Source organism: Manihot esculenta, chromosome 3 (genome assembly GCF_001659605.2).
Source record: "Manihot esculenta cultivar AM560-2 chromosome 3, M.esculenta_v8, whole genome shotgun sequence".
In the NCBI taxonomy this organism is placed as follows: Eukaryota; Viridiplantae; Streptophyta; class Magnoliopsida; order Malpighiales; family Euphorbiaceae; genus Manihot; species Manihot esculenta.
This window is the reverse complement of record NC_035163.2, coordinates 19,727,906-19,748,546: the sequence shown is the minus strand read 5'-3', so window position 1 is coordinate 19,748,546 and position 20,641 is coordinate 19,727,906. Positions and strand designations below refer to the sequence as shown.

General features: G+C 40.0%; 1 protein-coding gene and 1 non-coding gene across 2 annotated transcripts; both read left to right on the top strand.

Moving 5' to 3' along the window:
* Positions 1-10,415: 10,415 nt before the first annotated feature.
* Positions 10,416-10,488, top strand: TRNAA-AGC. The gene has a single exon. It is a non-coding gene; the product is annotated as a tRNA-Ala (tRNA).
* Positions 10,489-10,797: 309 nt separating this feature from the next.
* On the top strand, positions 10,798-14,801 carry LOC110611350 (formate--tetrahydrofolate ligase). Its single transcript, XM_021751623.2, has 5 exons — positions 10,798-11,079; positions 11,390-11,539; positions 12,058-13,233; positions 13,833-13,979; positions 14,346-14,801. The coding sequence occupies exons 1-5, from the start codon at positions 10,918-10,920 to the stop codon at positions 14,619-14,621; spliced, it is 1,911 nt and encodes a 636-aa protein (XP_021607315.1). The 5' UTR covers positions 10,798-10,917; the 3' UTR covers positions 14,622-14,801.
* The last annotated feature ends 5,840 nt before the right edge of the window (positions 14,802-20,641 follow it).

Here is a 20,641-nt window from a genome sequence, read left to right as displayed (position 1 = left end):
TGAGATCCAAATTTTCAAGATTCACATTCAATTATTGGATTTCAAGATCCCCCTTATTAAGGAAAGAAAATCCAAAGATCACATGTTTCCTACTTAGTGCCATGCACATTCAAAATTCAAAAGGAGTCTCCACCTTCCTCTTTAGTGAATGGGCAGCCTCCAAAAATGTGGGCAGCCTCTTGGACACACCTTGGGCAGTATCTTGAAGACCTTGGACAGTAATTAAAAGACCAAAGAGCCTCCCACTTGCAATTCAAGACATGCTCCACGTTTTTCCCTTCACACATGCACATAGAAGGCACATGTTGGACCAAGGGCACTTTGGGCAGCCTCTAAAAGACTCATGGACTGCCATGAAACCCTAGGCAGCCTCCCAAGACATATTTAAAGCCTTCAAGAAGCCTAGAAGAGGAGAATTCATCCTCCCAAATTCGGCCAAGCAAGGGCAGCCCCTTCTCCACCTTAGTTCTTCATCTTCTTGCTTTCTTTTCATCTATTTTCTGTTTTGGTTCAGCCATGAGTGGCTGAAACCCTTTTTCTAGTTGAGGATTGATTGAAACTAAGGTTGTTTAATGGGTTGTGAGATCTGAACAGAAACTTTTGTCTTTGATTTTATTCAATATTCATGCAATTGATGCTTAATTCTAAGATTGCTTTGTTGTTTTGATCAAATTGGCCACTTGATTCTTAATTGCAAAGTTAATTGATTGTTGGATTAGGATATTTGTTAGTCCGTAATTGCTGGAAATATTCTGTCCATAGAACACTTGGTGTAAAAATCCAAGGAATTGCATGATCTAACATCATCTCATGCGTTTGAGTAGTTAGGGTTTGGATCTTTCTTGTTCTTCATGCAATTGGCAATTGTTTTGATGCCTATGGCCCAAGGACGTTCCTTGGCAATTTGTTGATTAGTAATTGATTAGAGGACGTTCCCTAATCAATTTGTTCATAAGGAAAGACATGGTGGTGAGAAGCGTCTTCCACCCCCATAACCAACCTATTGAATCAATCAAGATAACCATGTTTCAATGATCAACCCAAACAACCAAAGTGGATCCATATCTTCAATTATACTTTTCTCATATTGATTTCTTGTTTTATTACTTGCTGTTTTAATTGTTTCCAATAGTTGTTAGTTGAATCAAATCCAAAAACCCCCCCTTTTACTTTCCTTGCACTTGTTTCTATTTCTCTTTGATTACTTACTTTCACTTGCGCTTTCAATTAGTTCTATTGGTCTTGATTGAGATAAATAAATAGGTAATCAATTCTATGTGGATACGATTCTTCACCACTATCTGCAGTTGTAAATTGTAGGTAACCAAGAAGGTTATTTTTGACCGGCTTCGACAACCGCTCCTGTCATCTATAAAGAGCCCTCAGATTGGAAATGGGCGAGTTTTCTCCCCATTCTCGAGCTCAGGTGAGTTTTTTGTCCTCCCTTGGCCGTTTTTCATGTTTTTCTTCATTTCCTTCATGTCTTTATGAGTTTCATGGTTGTTTTGAAGAGTTTTCAAGCTTAGATCTAAGTTGTTGGGAGCTTGGAGACCAAGGAGTAGTTTCCTCCCATCTCCAAGTTAGGGATCACACCAACCCTCGATCTCCAAGAGGTAAGTGTAGATCTTTGCTTTCCTTTATGTTTTAATGAAGTTTTAAGAGGTTTTAATGGTTGAGTATGGGTAGATATGCATGTTTAGGTTTATGTGGGTTTTATGCCCAATGTATGTTATGTGATGTTTGTGTTGAGGAGTTTATGTTAGTTTATGCTCCTTTATGTATGTGGGAGAGTGTATGCATGATTGGGAGAGAGAGCAAGTGAGGTTTTGAGTAATGTTGATGGTTTTGGCTTATGTGAGTCATAAGCTATTTATGTATGCTTTATGGTGTTCTTTGTTGGAGTTTAAGCTTGTTTAAGCTCCTTTGTGCATGGTTAAGGGTTTATGCATGTTTTTAGGAGGTTGGGTGCTTCTTTGGGGTGTTTTGGAAGGTTTGGAGGCGGTTGTGCATGTGAAAGCTGAGTTCTGCCCTTCTGGGAAGAACTCAAGTTCGGCCGCCGAAGGTAGGTTCGGCCGCCGAAGGTAGTTTCGGCTGCCGAACCTGCCTTTAGATGCATGGATTGGCCGCCTAACCTTGCCCCCGAAAGTTGTGTTTCGGATCTGGAGTAGACTTTCGGCCGCCGAAGGCAATGTTCGGCTGCCGAAAGTGCCTGACTTTCGGATCTGGAATGAGGCTTCGGCCGCCGAACCTGCCGCCGAACCTGCATGACTTTCGTCTCTGGAAGGGACCTTCGGCCGCCGAAAGTGCCGCCGAAAGTGCCCTGTCCAGCCCTTTCAAGGTTGTTTTCTATGCATGTTTATGTGATGTTTAGAGGGGTTTTTAGATAGTTGTTTATGAGTTGTTAGAATGTGTTTGGCACCTCATTCGAGTCCACTTGTGTAGGATCGGACTCGAGGGACCAAGGAGGCCATCAGTGTTAGCAGTTACAGAGTCAGTTCAGCGTCTGCCAGAGGTGAGTAGAACTAAAATTAATCTTTTAATTTATGAAATCAAATGCCTAAAGCATGTTCATACATCATGTTTATATGTACTAGGTTGATTGCACTAGTTACACGAATATGACGCATTGCATTATTTACTGTTGATGTGGATGGACCAAGGCGACCCCAATGGCCCACGATCTGCCTCGACAAGAGAAGTCCTGTGGAGCTCCTTTGAGGGCCGAGCACCATATAATGAAAGTCTTGTGAGCTCCTTTGAGGGCCAGGCACCATGTTATGTAATGAAAGTCCTGGTGAGCTCTTTGGGGGGGAGCCAGGCACAGACAGAGGGAGCTTTGGAGGTCATGTCTAATCCGTGATGTGAATTGTTTGTGCTGTGACGCATTTCATAAAAGCATGTAATTAATGAACTGTTTTCTTTGTTTCTACTCACTGGGCTTTTTAGCTCACCCCTCTCCCCTAACCCCAGTGTTGCAGGTTCGAGGTCGTTCGGGAAGTCTCCAGGGTAAAAGTTATATTTATGTAATAGTAATAGAGTAGTATTTTAGTGTGGACATGTAATGTAAATTGATATAATGTATTGTAAGATAATGTGATGTAATGTAACGTAAAGTAGAGTTATGTTTATGGATTAGTATTGTGCTTGGCCCTAAGGTCTGGTTAATCCCTTTTTGTACATGATGTATGAAATGTTTTAATGTTGAGTTGTGTTTTAACTAGACTTGTGGCATGTATTGTTTACCACGCTAGAGCTTGATGATGACCCTAGTGGAGGTCTTATGTTTGTGGTTTGATGCATGCACAGGTTAGGTTTTAGTTCTTTGGATGTAATCCCAGCTTGATGTATGTTGTGTTGACCCAGCTAGAGTTTTTGAAGGCTCTAGTAGGGGGTTCTTTTTGTTTTCTGTTATGTTGCATACAGGTCAAGCTCGGTATATACACCAGATGTTCCAGTTTTTATGTTAAAGTATTGATCATGTAGGGGATTTGACCAGGTGATAGGATGTATGTTTGGCTTGCTACGGGTCCCGACGGCCTTAAGCCAATCTGGATCCTAGCGCCGGTAGCGATTCGGGCCGTTACAGAGGGGTATCGATTTCCGGGTCGTTACAACTACGAACATGCACAGAACAAAGGAGAGCCAATCACACCTCTTCAGATCAATCTTGCGCAGTCAGAAGGAACTCCAACTGAACCACCTCAGCTTGGACCACAGGACAGTCCTGCAACTCTTCTAGTTGCACCTCTTTAGCTTCCATCGCATGAAACTCCTTTCATTCTTCCATTGCAGATCAATCTTGCGCAAGAAGGAGTACCTGAAATCCTCTCAGGCGCGTCCTTTCAGCTTCCAACACAAATCAGTCTTCCACCTCAGTTAGGTCCTATGCAGAAGGAGGAAACTGAAACCCCTTTCATCCTTCCAATGCAAATAGTCCATGCCCAGGAGGAACAAATGGTAGTCCAATGGCCCAAACCAAAGGATCATGTGGATCAATGCCTTCCCAAACCGCTGGATAAGGTAGAGTTTGTTTTGCCTGAATTCAGTACTAAATTGCAGCTACAGATGGAGAAACATGAATTGGAATTCAAAGTATTGCCCAATCATCTCAAAAATACAAACATAAGGGCTAGAGGCATACCTCATCTGAAAGAGGAAAAGCTAATTATGTTACTTCACGAGTACATGGAAAAAATAGGATGGGCTATGACCAAATCAAAAGGAGTGCTACACTTTTTGCTCAATGCAGTTGGGACGCTTTTCCCTTCTCTAATTACTTGAGCCTTGATAAAGTGGATCGCACTATGCACACCACACTCAGGGGAGTACTCAGTTTCCTTTGTTCTTTTATGTTTCTTACACATTGAGGACAATGCATGATTTAGGTGTGGGGGTGCATATTTCTGAATTTTTAAATTTTTGCTTTGATTTTCAGTTTGAATTTTTATTTTCATTTTCAGTGTGATTTTCAATTTTTCGTTTTGCTTTCAATAACACACACAGATAGCCACAGTTTTTTATTATTTATTTTGTTTCCGTTTTGAGATGCTTTACTCAATCTTATAGATTATGAGCTTTTCTTTTCATGACCCCATTAATGTGATAACTCTTTAAACTTATATTAAATCAATTGTAGTGAGTTGTGTTCATGTTTGAGAATTGCCTTTTGAATTGAATCTTTGAGTTTGCCATGGTAAAAAATATATTGATGACCCTCAATTGATGAGAATAAATTGAAAGTTGTGAACTTAATGTGGCTTGATTTAGCAATTGGTGTTGATTTGCCCAAATCATTGAGAGAAAGAAAATTTAGCAAAGGCAAAGACCTCAAAAGCACAAATCTAAGATTGTTCCAATGGTCAAAAGACTATGAACAGAGCTAGTAGCCACTTGGAAAGGTGACCAACTGAGTAACTAGGGGTGGGTATCACAAATATGTACCTTCACGTAAAAAGTTTGGTAACCTTTTCAAGTAAGATCTAAAGTGCAAAAGTCTGAATAAAGTACTTCAAGGTAAGGGCAAGTCACTCTGAAAGCTAGAAAAAGTCTTAACAAATAATGTGCATGTATGGTCTCTCTTGACGAAAATAAATCCTAGCCATGGTAAGCAAAAGGGAAACAAGGAAAGGAGGTGAGTAATCTTCATGCATATATTCTTCATTGCAATGCTTCAAAATAGGGGTCTTGAGTAAGAGTTTAAGTGAAAACAAGGATCTAGAGAAAGGAAGCTTATTTAACTATGTTTATTTGCTTGAAGACAAGCAAAATGTTAAGTGTGGGGGTATTTGATAGAGCGTAATTTAGTCCATTTTATATTAATATTATTGATAAATATTTACATGATTTCTGCTTAATTTATTGCTTTTAATATTATTTTGCAGAAAATGGTGTAAAAGGACAATTTGGAGAAAATCCCCCTAAAACCGCCTTATTTGGAGCAAATGAGAGCAAGCCCGCTAAGTTGGATTCAAAACAAGCTGGATGAGGAAAATATTTGGAAATTTAAAGCACTTCCCGCTTATGGATCAGCCCATTTCCGCACCTGGGCCCGCCCCGTTCTTGCACATAGATCACAGCCCAAGCACTTCATGCGGATCAATTCCCGCACATGGGCCGATGACCAGCGCATTTCCTCAAACATGACCCACACCACTTCAACGCCCGCTTGTGGACGCCCGTTCTTACGCTTGGACCGCGTCATCAACTCCAGCTCACGGACGGCCCGCCTTCACCAAAGCACGCATGTGGGCCCCGCCGAATCAAGCTCACTTGCACATGGGACCCACGAAGCACTCCTGCACGTGGACCACATTCACATGCAAATGGCCAACATTTCAAATGGGCCACTGCACTTTCACCACTCCAGCACATGGCCGCAAGTTCACAATTCCCTCCAGTGGACCAGTCCACGCACAATCAATCGCATATGGGCTCCGCCTCAACTCTCCTTCACATGGACCTCACCGTTCAGCGCAACATGGACCAATTCACCGTGGACCGAGCTCCTCAACACTCACGCAATGGACCGCACGTGGACAGACCGCTCACTTCACCAGATGACCGCGCTTCACCGTGGGACCGCATGGACAACAATTTTCCTAAACAGGGCACCTCTCCTCTGCTCTATTTAAACAATTCAGAATTCCAATTTCTGGCTCTCTCGGCGATTCCGCAGGCTCCAGCGCAAGGCATAATTCCATCTTTGGTTTATTTTTCTTTTCTCTTCTATTTATTTTATATTTTTAATTCAGCCAATGATTGGCTGATTTCTTTAATCTAATTGAATATTGGTTGAAGTTTTAGTTGATTAATGGGTTGTGAGACTTATCAAATATTGTTTAATTTTTGGGAATTCAATATTCGTGCAATTTTATATTTAATTTTCATATTATTTTGTTATTGAGATCTACGTTGATTTTTATTGCAAAATAATTATTTGTTAGTTTGAATAATTTAAGTCCGTAATTGCTTGGGTTATTCTTACATGAGAACACTTGGGATCAAACCCAAGAAAATTGCATGATCTAGCGTTATCTCCATACGTTTGGGTAGCTAGGATTGGATCTCTCTGTTTCTTAATGCAATTGACAATTGTTTTGATGCCTAAGGCCCAAGGACGTTCCTTGGCAATTTGTTGATTAGTAATTAATTAGAGGACGTTCCCTAATTGGTTTAATCATAAGGAGAGATAATGGTGGTGAGAAGCGTCTTCCATCTCCATAAACTAATCTATTGAATCAACCCAAAAGAACAAAGTGTCTGTGATCAATCCCAACGGCTAAAGTGGATCCAATACTTCAACTAGAGCTTTCTTATTATTTATTTCTCTTTTATTTTATTATTCGCTTATTTTAATTGCTTTTAGTAGTTTGTTAATCAAATCAATCTCAAACCCCCCATTTTACTTTTACTGCAATTTATTTTTATTCCGCTTTCAGTTTATCTCATTTTTTGTTTATCTCATTATTTCAAGTTTATTTTATTGGCCTTGTTAAGAAAAATAAATAGGTAATCAATTCTCTGTGGATTCGATTCTTCACCACTATCTGCAGTTGTAAATTGTTGATAACCAAGAAGGTTTTTTTTGACCGACTTCGACAACCGCGAGTCACCAGGAGATCTTAGTGATCCTGGTCTTCTACCTTACTGAGGTCTCTATGTCTCAGTGAGGTCTTCTTACGCCAGGAGATCTTGGGGATCCTGGTCTTCTACCTCACTGAGGTCTCTATGTCTCAGTGAGGTCTTCTTATGCCAGGAGATCTTAGGGATCCTGGTCTTCTTCCTCACTAAGGTCTCTATGTCTCAGTGAGGTCTTCTTTCGCCAGGAGATCTTGGGGATCCTAGTCTTCTTCCTCACTGAGGTCTTCTTTCGCCAGGAGATCTTGGGGATTCTGGTCTTCTACCTCACTGAGGTCTCTATGTCTCAGTGAGGTCTTCTTACGCCGGCCGTTTTTGCTCCAGGAGATCTTACGGGATCCTCGCCGGCCGTTTTTGCTCCGGGAGGTCTTTTTGAGATCCTTGCCGGCCGTTTTTGCTTCGGGAGGTCTTTTTGAGATCCTCGCCGGCCGTTTTTTGCTCCGGGAGGTCTTTTTTTGAGATCCTCGCCGGCCGTTTTTGCTTCGGAAGGTCTTTTTGAGATCCTCGCTGGCCGTTTTTGCTCCGGGAGGTCTTTTTGAGATCCTCGTCGGCCGTTTTTGTTCCGGAGAGATCTTTGTGATCTCGCCGGCCTTCTTTGCTCCAGGAGATCTTACGAGATCCTGGCCGTTTTTGCTCCGGGAGGTCTTTTTGAGATCCTGCTGGCCTTCTGTATTTTAGGAGGTCTCTATGTTTCCATGAGGTCTTTTTGGTATCTGTTCTTTTCTTTTCCTGAGAGAGTTAGTACTCCTAATAATAGAGTTAATCATTGCATTTATAAGATGTGTTATTTCGTGCTTTCATAGTACAAGAATTTCTTTTCGCAAATATTCTAAGGAAAATACCTCTCTAGCTTGTTCAACTTTTTGTTCCTCCAATGACCATGTTGATGGTCCCATTGGATCCGTCATTCTCCTGCCCTATTCCCGCTCTTCTGAGTGTCTGTCCTGTTGGGTTTGGCTGAGGCCTTTGTTCTTCTGGTTTCTTTATGAAGTTCTTGAGATGTCCCCTCTTTATTAGCCTTTCGATCTCAGCAATCAACTGGAAGCAGTTATTGGTGTCATGGCCGTTCGTGCGGTGGTACTGACAATATTTGTCAGGATCTCGCTGGTTCGGTTCCGTTTTCATAGACTTGGGCCACTGGAGGAACTCCTTGTCTTGGATGGCCATGAGCACTTCGGCTTTAGAGGCATTGAGAGGGGTTGGTTTCTCTGAAACCCACGGGGGGAGTGACCTTTGTTCTAAGACCCGAGGAGGGAGAGGTCTTTGGTCCCTACGCTCCCAGGGTTGTCTATACGGTTTAGGTCTCTTGCCATGCTTTTTCTCGTTCCTCTCCGGCCTTCCCTCCTCCGGTGCTTTCCCCTTACCTGTTGCTCCTTTGGCGAACCTGCTTGTCACTAAGGCATCATCCTGCCTTATGTATTTTTTAGCCCGCTTCATTAGCTCAGCCAGTGAGGTCGGAGGCTTCCTGCTCAGTGAACCAAAGAACTCGGCTGAGGTCGTCCCCTTCTGCATGGCTTCTACAGCCCTTCCTTCATCGAGCTCGAAAATTTGCAAGGCTTCCGTGTTGAAACGAGCGACGTATTCCCTGAGTGATTCATCTCTCCTCTGTCTGACCGTCTCCAGGTAACTCGTCTTCCTATCTGTGGGCACCCCGGCGATAAACCGGCTGATGAAGCGGGTGGCCAGATCTCCAAAGCTACTAATACTTCCTGCCTCAAGGCTGTTGAACCACGCCCGTGCTGGCCCCGAGAGCGTCGTAGGAAATACCTTGCACATCAGGGCGTCTGACAAAGTTTGTAGCTCCATGAAAGTCTTATAGTTCAAGACATGCTCCCTAGGATTCCCAGCCCCGTCGTATGCGGCCATAGGCGGTATTATAAACTTCTTGGGGACAGTCTCTTGTTGCACCCACTTCGAGAAGGGTGAAGAGGTGGGCAGGAGGGCCTGGTTCTGATCCTTCGTTCCTAGCTCGACCAAGAGTTGCTCTCTCATCTTTTACAACTTCTGGTCTACACTCTCCCCTTCCCGCCTGGGCTTCCTCTCCTGGTGGGCCTCCTCTTCCCATGTCTCACTCCCCACTCTTCCGGTGGTTTCGGCGGAGTAGCTATCGACTTCATCATTTTCTATCAGCTCCTTCACCCTCTTTCCATGAACTCAAGCTGTCGGCTCTTCCTCTTCTCCGACTCTCCTCCTCCCGTCTCCGGTTTCGTGGCTGACAGTTCTAGGGTGGTTGAAGGTAGGTTGAGGTTCGTTGGTCTGGGGTTCTTCTATCATCGGTGACACGTTGGCGGGGGTGTTAAGGTCCCGTTGCTGCATTATCTACCCCAGCCAGTGGGCGGTGCTCTGTAGTTGGAGGGCCATGGTTTGGAGGTCTTGGTTGGACAAGGTGTCGGTGGAAGCATTCCCTGCCAGGCTTGGCGAGGGGTTGAAAGGGATTGGTGTTTGGTTATTTGGTGTTGTAGGACTAGAAAAGGAGAACTGCTGCCCCTCTTGGGCAGAGCTCAGGTCATTTGGAGTGACGTTGTTTTCGTTGTAATTAGCCATTGTGGATCTCAGTGGGTATTTTGTGAGAGTGGAACTCCAGCGATGAAAAGATCTCCTTCGTTCCCACAGACGGTGCCACTTCATGATCTGAGATCCAGAAAATAGGATTTTACAATGGGTTCTGTAAGACAGGAAAAGCTTGGACCTAGAGGAGAGTATTTCTCCTTTTATATGTTTCCTTTTGTCCGCTAGTGACGTGTAACAGAACGCGTTTCATTGGTCCACCTGTCCCTGCTACGTTGATACGAATGTACGAGGGAATCAGATTTCTGCCTCATGCGTAACGGCCCCCTGATTCTTCCCGGGCGCGCATGCAGGTGGTCCCCTGTGACGGATGGGTAGGCCTCCCTCCTGATCCTGAGCAGGGCCGAAAGGTAGAATCAAGACTGAACCTAGAGAGGATCTGTTCGTTGGGCCGACAATGCTGGGCCGGCCCAGTTAAAGAGACTAACGGGAGTCCGGTCTCAAGGCTGAGCGGATCGGATCTGGTGCATGTGTGAGGCTTGAGGGCCTCTAGATAATGGGCTGGTATCGTGGGCCTGACCTCAGACCAGGGTGGAGAAATCCAGCGGTCATCATCATCAATGTCTCAACTTTTTTTTCCCTAGAGATACCATCCTACGGACATGGTGACAACAACAGAAGCTTGGCGAAATTCCGAGGCCTAATAACAAAACAAGCCGACGACTCATACTATCAGATTTAGTATTAGCTTGAAAAGCTCGAAACGTGCAGGGGATGTAGCTCAGATGGTAGAGCGCTCGCTTAGCATGTGAGAGGTACGGGGATCGATACCCCGCATCTCCAAATGTTTTCGTTTCCTCTATCTTTTTTTGAATTTTTTTCCCCAATTTCTTGATTAGATAAATTACGATTTTTCCTCTTTAGATTTCAGTCAAGCCGTCCCTACATCACCACACCCGTTCCATTTTATAGTCACAGCCCGTTCCCTCACAGCTCGCTTATACCCTGCTATAACCCTCGCGTTCTCTTAAGGGCCCACAAATCGTACTGTCAACGTGCATCATTCGCTCACAGCTTTACAATTCACCTGTAACTTTATCATTTTGCTTTTCAGTGGCCCAGTTACCACCCCTGCTCAGATAAGTAGTACCCACACAATTCAATGCACCTTAGAGTGATTTCAGATTACAAAGATTTGTAGATTTGTAGACACAGATTTGTGTAGGATTGAAGCTCAAAGCCCAAAACCCAGAAATTTAATAAGAGCAAAAAATGAGTTCATCAAAGCATGTGAGGAAGTTGCAGGTGGTTTCACCAGTACCTGCAGATATAGACATTGCTAACTCAGTTGAGCCTTTTCATATCTCTGAGATAGCTAAGGATCTCAATCTTAGCCCTAACCATTATGATCTTTATGGCAAATATAAAGCGAAGGTGATTGCTTTCTCATCTTTTAATCGTTTTTTTCCTGTTTCTTTGATCAGTTATTTTGATTGATGTGGATTCTCTTTTTCTTTTTCTTTTTTGAGCTAATTATTGCCATTAGATTTTTATTCTACCTTGGTTGCTGGAGAGGGATAGAAAGGAGAAAATTTGATATCGTTCTACTTTATTTGTGTTATCAAGAAAATAAGAATATTCAGTTATATGTGGATGTGTTTTCAATTTTCTTAAAAAATTTCTTTCTAGATTTGAAACTTTTCTAATTCAATTTCAATCCATTTTTGCAACATTTTTTTTGTAGGTGTTATTGTCTGTTGTTGATGAGTTTAAAGGATCAGCTGATGGGTACTATGTGGTGGTTGGAGGGATTACGCCTACACCACTGGGAGAAGGCAAGTCTACTACGACGGTTGGGCTTTGTCAAGCTTTGGGTGCATTTCTTGACAAGAAGGTAGATTTTTTGCTTTGCTTGTAACTGTTGGGGGCATCTCATTTCCATGTTCTGTGTCTTTACTCTGCATCTTTTACTAGGTTTGATAATTCTTCAACCTGTTATTGCATTGGTTCTGTCATTTGGTATGTTCATATATTGTTAATGGGTATAGCTATTGTCAATAATCACTCTGAATTTGTAGCTAATTGGCCTGTTTTCCTTCTTTGTTTTCAATCTGATCTTTAAAACTTTGATGAAGTTTTTCATGAAGTAACCTTTTTTCTTGCTTAGTGTCATGTCACATGGTATCTCAATTGGTCTCAAGGACAGACTTTTTAGATGCTGGTTAATTGGTTACTACAGATTTAAATGCAGGTTCTATGCAGATGAAAATCCTTAAAATTCTACTGTCTGGATTCTTCATGACCAAAGATGTCAAATTTCATTAAGTTGTAGTGATTTTTTAATGTTCGTAAATTACATGCCATTACTATTATTTGGTGCAAGTCTAAAGAATTATCTGTTTATGATGCTAGGTTGTCACTTGCCTTCGTCAACCATCACAAGGACCTACTTTTGGAATTAAAGGGGGTGCAGCAGGTGGTGGCTACAGTCAAGTGATTCCAATGGATGAATTCAATCTTCACCTAACTGGGGATATTCATGCTATAACAGCTGCAAACAATCTTCTAGCTGCTGCTATTGATACCAGGATTTTCCATGAGTCCTCTCAATCAGATAAGGCTCTATTGAACCGTTTATGTCCACCTAATAAAGAAGGCAAAAAAAGCTTCAGTGACATAATGTTTAGGCGTCTAAATAAGCTAGGTATCACCAAGACCAAACCAGAGGACCTTACTCCACAAGAAGTCAAGAAATTTGCTAGGCTTGATATTGATCCAGATTCAATTACATGGAGGAGAGTGATGGATGTGAATGACCGGTTCTTGAGAAAGATCACCATTGGACAAGGTCCTGAAGAAAAGGGGATGTTCAGAGAAACGGGATTTGATATCTCTGTTGCTAGTGAAATAATGGCAGTTTTGGCCCTCACAACATCTCTTGCTGATATGAGAGAGAGGCTTGGAAAAATGGTTATTGGAAATAGCAAAGCTGGTGACCCCATAACAGCTGATGATCTTGGTGTTGGAGGTGCTTTGACTGTGCTGATGAAGGATGCCATAAATCCTACTTTGATGCAGACCCTTGAAGGAACTCCTGTTCTTGTTCATGCTGGTCCTTTTGCAAACATTGCTCATGGCAATTCTTCCATTGTTGCTGATAAGATTGCATTAAAATTGGTAGGGCCAGGTGGGTTTGTGGTCACAGAAGCAGGCTTTGGTTCTGATATTGGAACTGAGAAGTTCATGAATATAAAATGCCGATATAGTGGATTAATGCCTCAATGTGCAATTATTGTTGCAACAATTAGAGCTCTAAAAATGCATGGTGGTGGACCAGAAGTTGTTGCTGGGAAGCCTTTAGACCGTGCCTACACAACTGAGAATGTGGCTTTGGTTGAAGCTGGGTGTGTGAATCTGGCAAGGCATATTTTAAACACAAAGTCTTATGGTGTGAATGTTGTTGTTGCTGTGAATATGTTCGCCACTGATACGGAAGCTGAACTTAACGCTGTTAAAAGTGCAGCATTGGCTGCTGGGGCATATGATGCTGTCACCTGTACACACCATGCCCATGGTGGAAAGGGAGCGGTCAGTCACTTCTTGCTCTTTACTTGAAAGAATAAGTTGATTTTTGTACCCTGCTGACCTTGATAACAAGCTATGCGACTACAACTGACAGCCTGGAAAATAACACAGAAATACTAAGATCAATGGATGGTAATTTAAGATGGAAATAGATTTGAGTTAGGGAATTCACTTCCCTGGACATATATTGAGTATATTCCAGAAAAAATGAAAATACAAGTGAGTTATGCAATTCCTATTGGCAACCTATAAGATTCAAAACTTCAGCTAATGAATTCAAACCATGGAATGAAACATTAACTATGTCGTAACAACTTTTTGTAGACTACATTTATGACTTTAGAAAAACTTGAATCACAACACAAACATGCAAATGTAGCAATTACAACTCTAGTTCATCAAGTATCCAGGTAAGCTACGCTAGAAATAAAACAATCGTCCAAATATCAAAATCATGGAAAATTTGCTCTTTTGACACATTATGGACGTGCATCATGGATTTTGTTATTAGCTTAATGTGCATTTGTATACAAATATTTTAATATTTCTTTTTATTATTTTGGTTTTTACTGACTAGTGAACTAATTATTCATGATCTTCAGGTGGACCTAGGAATTGCAGTTCAAAGAGCCTGTGAGAATGTGACACAGCCGTTGAAGTTTTTATATCCTTTAGATATTAGTATCAAAGAGAAAATAGAGGCTATAGCAAGGTCATATGGTGCTAATGGCGTCGAATATTCAGAGCAGGTAAAAGCTTTCACATATTGTCTTGCAATATTTCCAGATTCAATCTTTCTTCCTAAGACATTGGTCCTTTTCTAGTTGCCTTGGATAATATTGTCTTTGGATTCATTTCTTTTCTTCAATTTAACTAAGAAAACATCATGCAGCTTAAATAATATTGGCCCCTTTCCCACCCTTCATTTTCTCTTTTTCATGCAAAGTGCCTAAGGAATTGCCAATAACTGCATGAGAAAAGATTAAAAAAAATTCAGAGATAAATTTTTAAACTGAAATGCTAATCCAAATAACCAAATTATATTTTCCTTGTGCTTTAAAGGCGAAAAGAGTGAGGATGTATTTTCTTGACATGATCTCTTTTTATGTAACCAGGCCGAGAAGCAAATTGAGATGTACAGCAGGCAGGGGTTCTCTGGTCTACCAATCTGCATGGCCAAAACCCAGTACTCATTTTCACACAATGCGGCTGAGAAGGGAGCACCGACCGGATTTATCTTACCGATAAGGGACGTAAGGGCAAGCATTGGTGCTGGTTTCATTTATCCCTTAGTTGGGACAATGAGTACAATGCCGGGGCTTCCGACGAGGCCTTGCTTTTACGACATTGATGTTGACACTGCCACTGGTAAGGTCATTGGTCTCTCTTGAAGCTAACAAAGCTCCCATGATTGTGTGCTTCTGCATTTTGTTTTGTATAATGCACTGTGATTGTCCCTTGTTTATGTTTGTGTATGTGTTGTTCTTCGACATTGGATCCCTGAATAAAGGAAAAGCCCGCCCTTGTTATGGCTAAAAATAAGAAGAAACGAATACATAAAGTTTCAGTTAGTGCATCTTCTTTTATTCGTGAGAAAGTAAAAATATCATGTGTTGGTTTATCGTTTAATATTTCGTGATAATTCAGATGTAATCAACAATGATGACGTGGGAATCATATTGCAAGATATTAGTTTAGTTTGATACAAATTGAATTGTAAATTTAAAATCACATAACATTTTTTTTATACAATTCCTTTAATTAATAATTATATTTGTTTATCACGTCAATGTTCTAATAATAAAATATTATTATTTTGATACAAATTAAACTATAAACTTTATTTTAATATAAATTAAACTAAAAATTTTAAATTTATATAAATTAAATTATAGGCTTTAAATTGCGTATGATTAAAATTATATGGTATTTTTTTTAATTTTATTCTTTATTTATTTGGAAATAAGTTTAAGGGTGAAATAATATAAAAAAGACTTAATATAATATAATATTAACCTTTTAATATAAAAGATTTAATATTTTAATTAATATACAAATTTTAAAAATATGTAGATGTAATAAATAATTTTTAAAATTTAAAAAATGAAATTTTATTATATAATAAAATATTTTTATTATTAAAAAAAATATTATATTAAATGATGATTTATTTAACCTTAAATAAAAATATAGAAATTTAATTAAAAAAATTGAATGTAACTTATTTAACCCTATAAAAGTACATAAGTTTTTTTTTTTTTTTTTTTTTTTTAATAAAAAATAAGCGATTCATTAATAATGAGCCCTACTTTGGGTTCAGCTGAAATACAAATATAGCAGAACGAGCCTGAACTAAAAACTTTTTGTACTAGATATATAAGCTTAATTTGACTTGTGTCCTTATTCATTTCCATATCTATCTATAGTTATCTCACCTAGTTTAGAATAAAAACTTAGTTATTATTGATGTAGTTTCTATAGTTACTCTGTTTTTAATATACTTTTCTTTTGTACCTATTTTTTTGTATTAGTTAATATTATAATGTTAATATGATTATGTAAATTCTAATTGTGACTAGAGTTTTTGATGACGATGATGATGTAATAAATAGGATGACGTGATGAATTAAATAGAGGGATGGTTTATGGTATTATGTGATAGGATGATCCTTAACCAAGTGAAAGGGAAGTTTTTTAAGATAGTAGATTAAAGGCTATTGGATTAAAAAGTTTAAATATTTATATTTATATTCAAAACTTTAATTTTTAACATTTTCAAATTTAATAATTTAAGTTTTGATTAAAATGTGTTTGAAAATAATTTAAATAGGTCAAAGACAGTTATAAGAGTAAATAACAGCTTTAAGTTAGTTGAAAATTTATTAAAACGAGAATAATATTGAAATTTTTATAAGTTACTCATAGTTTTTACTTAATTAAAAAAATATATAAAATAAAAAGTACAACACTTGTTGAATTTTATTTATTGTAAATAATTTTTTTAAGAAATTTATAAATCAAATTAAATATCTTTTACAAAAAACTTTTGTAAATAGGAATGGTAATAGATAGAATACTAAAAATCACCACATTCGAACTCAATTAATATTATTGTTCACATCTATATTTAACTTGAATTAAAATTTTTGTTGAGAATTAAATCAATTCGATTCGATTTAAATTTTTAATAAATTTTTAATTTTTATATTTTATTTTTAGTATTTTAAAATTTAATTAAAATATTTTAAATTTAATTATAATTTAATTTTTATATTATAAAAAATAATATACTATTATTATTAATTGATTCGATTTAATATTTTTAGTTTTTTTTATTTAATTTGAATCAAATCAAAATAATTGAAATTTATAAAATTAAAAATTAAATTAAATTGAAATAAATAAAAAATTAAATTAATTCAATTTGAATATTTTTTTAAATTTGAATCCAATACTGATGATTAAATAAAATTCAGTTTAATTAAAAGCCTAATTCATTTAATTATGACAAAATTTAGCTTGGTAAGGAAAAAAATTTTAAAAGTAGAAAAGAAACTTTTAGGGTGACTAATAATAGTATTTAATTTTTATTATCTATTTTAATAATAAAAATGAGATATATATATATAATTAATAAATTACATAATTTATTTTAAATAATACAATAAATTATATTATATAATATCAAATTCTTTTTTAAAATAATACAATTTTAAATATAAATTCGAAAAAAACAAGTTTTACTAATTATTAAAGTTTATTTTTTTAAGGGCATTAGCTGGACCATTATTTTTTTTTTTTTTCAAATTGGCTAATAGCTGGAGCATTTCAAGGCCAGTGAGGTAGTTGAGAATCAATCTCTAGCGCCAAGCTGCGATCACCTCTATTCCGGGCTATGATAAGACCTTGACGAACTGGTCCCTTACAAATTTTAATTTTCCAATTACAATTTTATTTATCATGTCAAATATTAATTAAATGTAATAGTTGTATAAAAATGATTGGAATTGTAACTCGTGATGGAAGAGAGATTTTTCAATTTTAATTTTAAATTATACACACGTAAAGTTTGATGACCATTGGGTTTCACCACCCCAATATGAGGCCGGACCCACAATGACAGCGCTAGCCCAAGGTTCATGAAGCCTCTCAAGCAGGCCGGCCCAGACCATTCGGCCTCGAGATCGAGCCTCCATTGAGCTTCAGTCTCTTCATTCCAAGCTCGGCCATGAGACTCAGCAGGAGAGGGGACAACCGGCTCAGCCTCCTAGCAGTCCTGTTTACACGCGTGCCAAAAGAGAATTAAATGGTCGTTTAGCATGGAACAGGCGTCTGACGCTTTCGTACATACGTATCCGTATGTCAGAGATAGGTGGACCAGTAGCTGCAGGACCATTAGACGTCACTAGCAGACAAAAGAAAAAGAATAAAAGGAGAGGAACATCCTCCTCTCAGATCAAACTTACTCAACTACTGTAAACCCTATTTTCTCTGGATCTCAGAGCATCAATTGGCGTCGTCTGTGGGAACGAAGGAGATCTTTCTGTCACCGAAGTTTCACTCTTACAAAACCCACTAAGATCCACAATGGCCAACCATAACGAAAACAACACTACCAATATCCTCAACGACCTGAGCTCTGCCCAAGAGGGACAACAATTCTCTTTTTTCAGCCCCACAACTCCCAATAATCAACCACCAACCCCTTTTAATCCCTCGCCGAGCTCGGCAGGGAATGTACTCAGAGCCATCTTATCTAACCAAGATCTTCAGACCATGGCCCTCCAGTTGCAAAATACCGCCCACTGGTTGGGGCAAATGATGCAACAGAGGGGTCTCAGCACCCCATCGAACGTGTTGCCTATGGTAGAAGGAATCCAAACCAATGAGCCCTAGCCTACCTTCAATCACCCAACTCCCCAACAAAATAGTAGAGAAAGTGGAGAAAGAGGCAAAAGGGCCGGTGAAGAGGAAGAACCGAAAGCTAGAGTCCATGGAAGAAGAGTAAGGGAGTTGATAGAAAATGACGAGGCAGAAAGTTACTCTGCCAGAACAACCAGAAGAATAGAGAACGAAGAATGGAAAGAGGAGTATCACATGGAGAAGAGGCCCAGACAAGAAGAAGAAGATGTAGATCAAAAACTGCGGAAGATGAGAGAACAGCTCCTGCCCGAGTTCGGGGTGAAGGATCACAATCAGACCCTCTTACCCGCATCCTCACCTTTCTCGAGATGGGTACAGAAGGAGACCATCCCCAAAAAATTCATGATGCCGCCTATGGCAACATACGACGGAGTAGGAAACCCGAGGGAGCACGTCCTTAACTACAAAACTTTCATGGAGTTGCAGACTTTATCGGATGCCTTGATGTGCAAGGTATTCCTTACGACGCTCACGGGGCCAGCATGGGCGTGGTTCAATAGCTTGGAAGCTGGAAGTATCAGAAGTTTCGGAGACCTTGCAAATGTTTTCATCAGCCGATTCATAGTAGGAGTGCCAGCTGACAGAAAAACTAGTTACCTGGAGACGGTCAGACAGAGGAGAAATGAATCCTTGAGGGAATATGTAGCCCGTTTCAATACGGAGGCCCTGTAGATCCCTGAACTAGATGAAGGCAGGGCAGTGGAAGCCATGCAGAAAAGGACAACCTCTCCCGAGTTCTTCGGCTCGTTGAGTAAAAAGCCCCCTACCTCGCTAGCATAATTAATGAAGAGGGCTGAAAAATACATAAGGCAAGATGATGCCTTGATGATGAGCAGATTCACCAAAGAGGCAGCAGACAGAGGAAAAACCCCGGAAGAAAGGAGGCCGGTGTAATACCCGACTAGACTCCGATATCGGAATTCCTACCGTCTGGTGGAATCTCGGATGTCGGAAACCCCTAGAAGGGTAAAATCATGTTTTCATAAAATGATTTAATGTATTTTATGGTTTTAAGCAAGAAAGAAATTAAGTTTTTAATGAAAATAGCCTTGTGAGGAAGACTCAAGTTCGGCCGCCGAACATGCATGCACTTCGGGTGTGCTTTAGGCCCCCGAAGGCATAAGTGAGGGAAGTCCAGGTTCGGCCACCGAACCTAATGTTCGGCTGCCGAACATGGCATGCATGCGGAGGCACGTTAGGCCCCCGAAAGTGGCTTGGCCAGCCACCTATAAAGGGGTCCCTTGTCCGAAACGGGCGAGCTTTTCTCCCCATTTTCGGCCAAGGTGAGCTCTCCGCCGTCCCTTGTTGTTTTTGAGCTTCTTCCTTCGAGTTTTCATGATTTTCACAAGTTTTCACCTTTGTTTTGAAGATATTTAAACAAAAGAGCAAGTTTGGAACTTGGAGACCCAAGGAGTGAGATCTCCCCCATCTCCGAGTTAGATCGTCTCTCCTCTCGATCTTCAAGAGGTAAGAGTAGATCCATACTTCTTTTCCTGTTTTAGTTGAGTTTCATGAAGATCTTTGGGGTAGAAATGCATGTTTAGGTTATTTTGAGTTTATGAGTTTTATGTTGAGTTTGAGCAATGTATGTTGAATATGTATGTTTGATGTGTTGTAGTTGGGGTTTAAGATAGTTTGAAGCCCCTAGGAGCTTGTGTGCTTGAGTATGCATGTTGTAGAATAGGTAAATGCATGTTTGAATGAGTTGGGAGGCTTTTGTGCATGTTTGAATGAGTTGGGAGGCTTTTGTGCATGTTTGAATGAGTTGGGAGGCTTTTGTGCATGTTGGAGCTGAGTTTCTGCCCTTTGGGAAGAACTTAGGTTCGGCAACCGAAGGGACTTTCGGCCGCCGATCCTGCCTGTGGAGGCCAACTTTTGGTTGCCGAATCCTACCCCCGAAAGTGGACTTTCGGCTCTGGAAGGGAGTTTCGGCCGCCGAAGGTGCCGCCGAACATGCATGAGTTTCGTCTCTGGAGGGAACCTTCGACTGCCGAAGGTGCTTGACTTTTGGCTCTGGAGGGCCTTCCGGCCGCCGAACCTGCCGCTGAAAGTGTCCTGTTCAGCCCTCCTTTGCATGATTTCTATGATTGTTTTAAGGTGTTTTAGGGGGTTTTTGGGGAGTATTTTAGAGTCATGTTCATGGATGTTTGGTCCCTCATTTGAGTCCACCTGTGTAGGTTCGGACCTAAGGAACCGAGGACCTCAGCAGTGAGATAACTGCTTCAGAGTCATTAGAGCTTCAGCCAGAGGTGAGTGGAATAACTCTTTATGTTTCAAAGCAATTAAGTAAATTTTGAGCATAATACATGCATCACGTATACCATGAGATATACTAGGTTGTATGCATTAGAATTCACGAATATGTTGCATTGCATAACTTGATGATGATGTGGATGGATGTTGAATGATCCTTTAGTCCTCGTATGATATGTTATGATGATGATATGGTATGGAAGACTAGTGAGGCCCATTCTACGCCCCTGGCACT

Excerpts from the sequence above, each read along its gene's own strand:
- LOC110611350 (XM_021751623.2), top strand. The coding sequence starts at position 10,918 with ATGAGTTCATCAAAGCATGTGAGGAAGTTGCAGGTGGTTTCACCAGTA. Across the intron at positions 11,540-12,057 it reads GTGCATTTCTTGACAAGAAG|GTTGTCACTTGCCTTCGTCA; the intron begins GTAGATTTTTTG and ends TTATGATGCTAG. Across the intron at positions 13,234-13,832 it reads CCCATGGTGGAAAGGGAGCG|GTGGACCTAGGAATTGCAGT; the intron begins GTCAGTCACTTC and ends CATGATCTTCAG.